This window comes from Triticum aestivum, chromosome 3D (genome assembly GCF_018294505.1).
Source record: "Triticum aestivum cultivar Chinese Spring chromosome 3D, IWGSC CS RefSeq v2.1, whole genome shotgun sequence".
Classification (NCBI taxonomy): domain Eukaryota; kingdom Viridiplantae; phylum Streptophyta; class Magnoliopsida; order Poales; family Poaceae; genus Triticum; species Triticum aestivum.
Genome location: NC_057802.1, coordinates 489,114,717 through 489,117,499, shown reverse-complemented (window position 1 = coordinate 489,117,499; position 2,783 = coordinate 489,114,717). Strand labels below are relative to the sequence as shown.

At 43.3% G+C, this 2,783-nt stretch overlaps 1 protein-coding gene across 1 annotated transcript; it reads left to right on the top strand.

Moving 5' to 3' along the window:
* The first annotated feature begins 643 nt into the window (after window positions 1-643).
* On the top strand, window positions 644-2,783 carry LOC123079908 (uncharacterized). The gene is made up of 2 exons (XM_044502739.1): window positions 644-865; window positions 2,245-2,783. The coding sequence occupies exon 2, from the start codon at window positions 2,267-2,269 to the stop codon at window positions 2,555-2,557; it is 291 nt and encodes a 96-aa protein (XP_044358674.1). The 5' UTR covers window positions 644-865; window positions 2,245-2,266; the 3' UTR covers window positions 2,558-2,783.

The window sequence follows — 2,783 nt, the reverse complement described above, 5'->3', positions numbered from 1 at the left end:
GCACGACTTTGCTTCTGTGAGAGACACGACCGTGCCTCTCAGAAACGAAAAAAAATATTTTCTTTCCTTTTTCCTTTCGTGAGAGGCATGTTTTTGCTTCCGCGAGAGGCACGGCCGTGCCTCTCAGAAACGAAAATAAAAACACGTTTTCTCTTTTTATTTTTTTCACGAGAGGCACGGTTTTGCTTCCCTGAGAGGCACGGCCGTGCCTCTCGGAAATGGCTTCCGGAAAGGAAAAGAAAACATGCTCCTAGTTCGATTTTTTTGTCCGGTTTTTTTGTGAAAAAAAGTTTGGCAAAACCTATTAACATGGGATCTAGTTTTGAATATCTCGACGCGAGGAGTCCAGCATTGAAAACTGTTTGAGATTTGGACGCACGGTTTAAGAGATAAAACATTTTGAATAAACAAATCTAAAAAATGCTCTGGTTGTGGGAAGAAGGTTAATTTTTGAAAGGAGTACTCAATTAGTGATTTCGCGCTGTTCGGCTTTGGCCCGAGACTTTTTACCAACCAAAGTACTCTAGTTTAGCCCATGCAAGGTACCGAAGTAAAGCCCATTAACAGCCCACATGTGGCTGTTCCCTGATTCTGCGGTGGCAGAACATATAATGGCTGTTCCCAACCGGACCTGTTTCTTTTTGTTGCCAATTTCCTCCGAGGCCGTCTTCCCCTCCTCTCTTCCCCTTCCTCTCCGGAAGGTCCTGACCTACATCTCTACCGCCGGCCGTGCCTCCGCGTCACCGCCGACGCCCTCGATCGTCCCCCCTCCCAACCCCCTCCGCCGTCTCCGTGCCCGTTCCTCCTCGTCGCGTCCCTGCTGTCTCCGCCCCGTCCGCGATTTCGGGCATTGGGGGGTTTTCAGGTATGATCTTGTTTTTGCCCAGTGATTCCTTGAAACCCCACCTGACTTCCACAATTTGTGGGTACACCTGCTCACACCAGGCACACCATCTAGATCCGCCCCTGGCTGGGTCTCAAAATTTTGATTGCGGTTTTTTTCAAGAGTCGTCACGGTAGCTTTCTACTCCCTCCGTTCCTAAATATTTGTCTTTCTAGAAGTTTCAAATGATGACTACATACGGAACAAAATGAGTGAATCTACATTCTAAAATATGTCTATATACATCCGTATGTGGTGACCATTTGAAATCTCTAGAAAGACAAATATTTAGGAACGGAGGGAGTAGTATATTTGTTCGTCGTGGGGAACAATGGGGCATTGCATGCTATCCTTGCCTGTTTTGATACAAAAAACTGGCGTCGGCCCGTTGTGTTCATCTTCGCTGGAATAATTTATGCTTGTATCAAATAACTCTGATGCCCAGTTACTCAAATAGTATGTTTTCTCTACATCCATTTATATAGGGCCGAATTTAGGAAAGCTGGAGAAAATTTAGGAATTCGTCCGTTATCAAAGTGTCCATTAATCGCTGGCCGAATTTGTAAATCTCCTGTACCAATGCACTCTAGGAGAGCTGGAGAAAATTTAGGGATTTGTCTGTCATCAAAGCATCCACTAATTGTGCTAATCCCTTCACGGACTTTTCTTGCTTGTGCTAACCACAAGGTAGATGCCCCAGTTCTCTGAAGGATATGCTTAAAATTTTGTCATTATCTTTTTCTTTAACAATCTTCCAAGATCTGTTGTTTATGTGGTTTATTTTCCATGTTACTTTCTGGATTGCATGATGTTGTGTCAATTAACTCCTCGAAACCGTTGAACTTGCATATCAGTTATTAATTAATACTCACATATTGCCATTTTCCAATGGTTGAGCTAATGCAATCTGGAACTGACGCTGATAATTATGATAAAATATTTTCAGGAAGTAATTTCAATTGCCTGATATGCTTTCTTTTTTTGCTTACTCAAACAGCAGTCTTTGCTAGTAAATAAAATGCTTGGGCTTGCCATTTTTGTTTGGCTATGTTTTTTTCAGAATCCAGCCCGGAGTTGTTCTTTATAGTTCAGCTGAGAGGGAGAGTTCGAACAGCGAGCCAAAATATATTAGTCATGAAATGAGGGGGCTAGTATCAATTTATTCACTGGACTCTTGATAATTCAACAAGTTAATAAGTTATGTAACTAAAAGAGATCACAGCCCTCATTGACCTCATAAGAGCTTCACCTGTGGCTCTTTGTTTTGCCTGTCATCGGATACTACAACACAAGCCTTTTGCTTGATAGAATTGTGTACTTATGCTGAAATATTGTTCTGATAGTTGGCTCTTCTGTTGCAGTAATTTCAGCTCTACCATAATCATGAGTCTAGCTTGTCTCGTATGCCATGGCATGAGCAGCCCTTCACAGTCTTTCAGAAGCTATTCAGTCTCAAGCTCAGAGGAGGAAAACAGGTGTGGAGCTGCTGTTGCCTGCCTATCGCGGAAAATTTTGGCCGCAGGACCTGCTAACCGTGTGGGAACCTCAAAGGTGACACCTGTAATGGCCACTGCACAAGGCATCGAGGGTGCTCCTCGCCTTCAACGGAGCCGTGCTGTTTCAAGGGATCTTGTCAGGGACTGGAACTTCGACGAGATCGTTATTGGGAACTAGAGTAGTAGGGTGCCAGCAGTTATCCCCAGGCTGGACATTGGATTATTATCTGGCACGAGTTGATGTACATTTTCTAGTATACATCTGGATATCTATGTACTATATTAGTACGCGCTCAATCAAAGAGCAAATTGTTTAAGAGTTACTGGTTACTACCTATAGAGACTGCTCCTGGCTTGTTATATAATTTGCCGATTTGTGTAGTAAGCAACCATTTTTCTGTTCC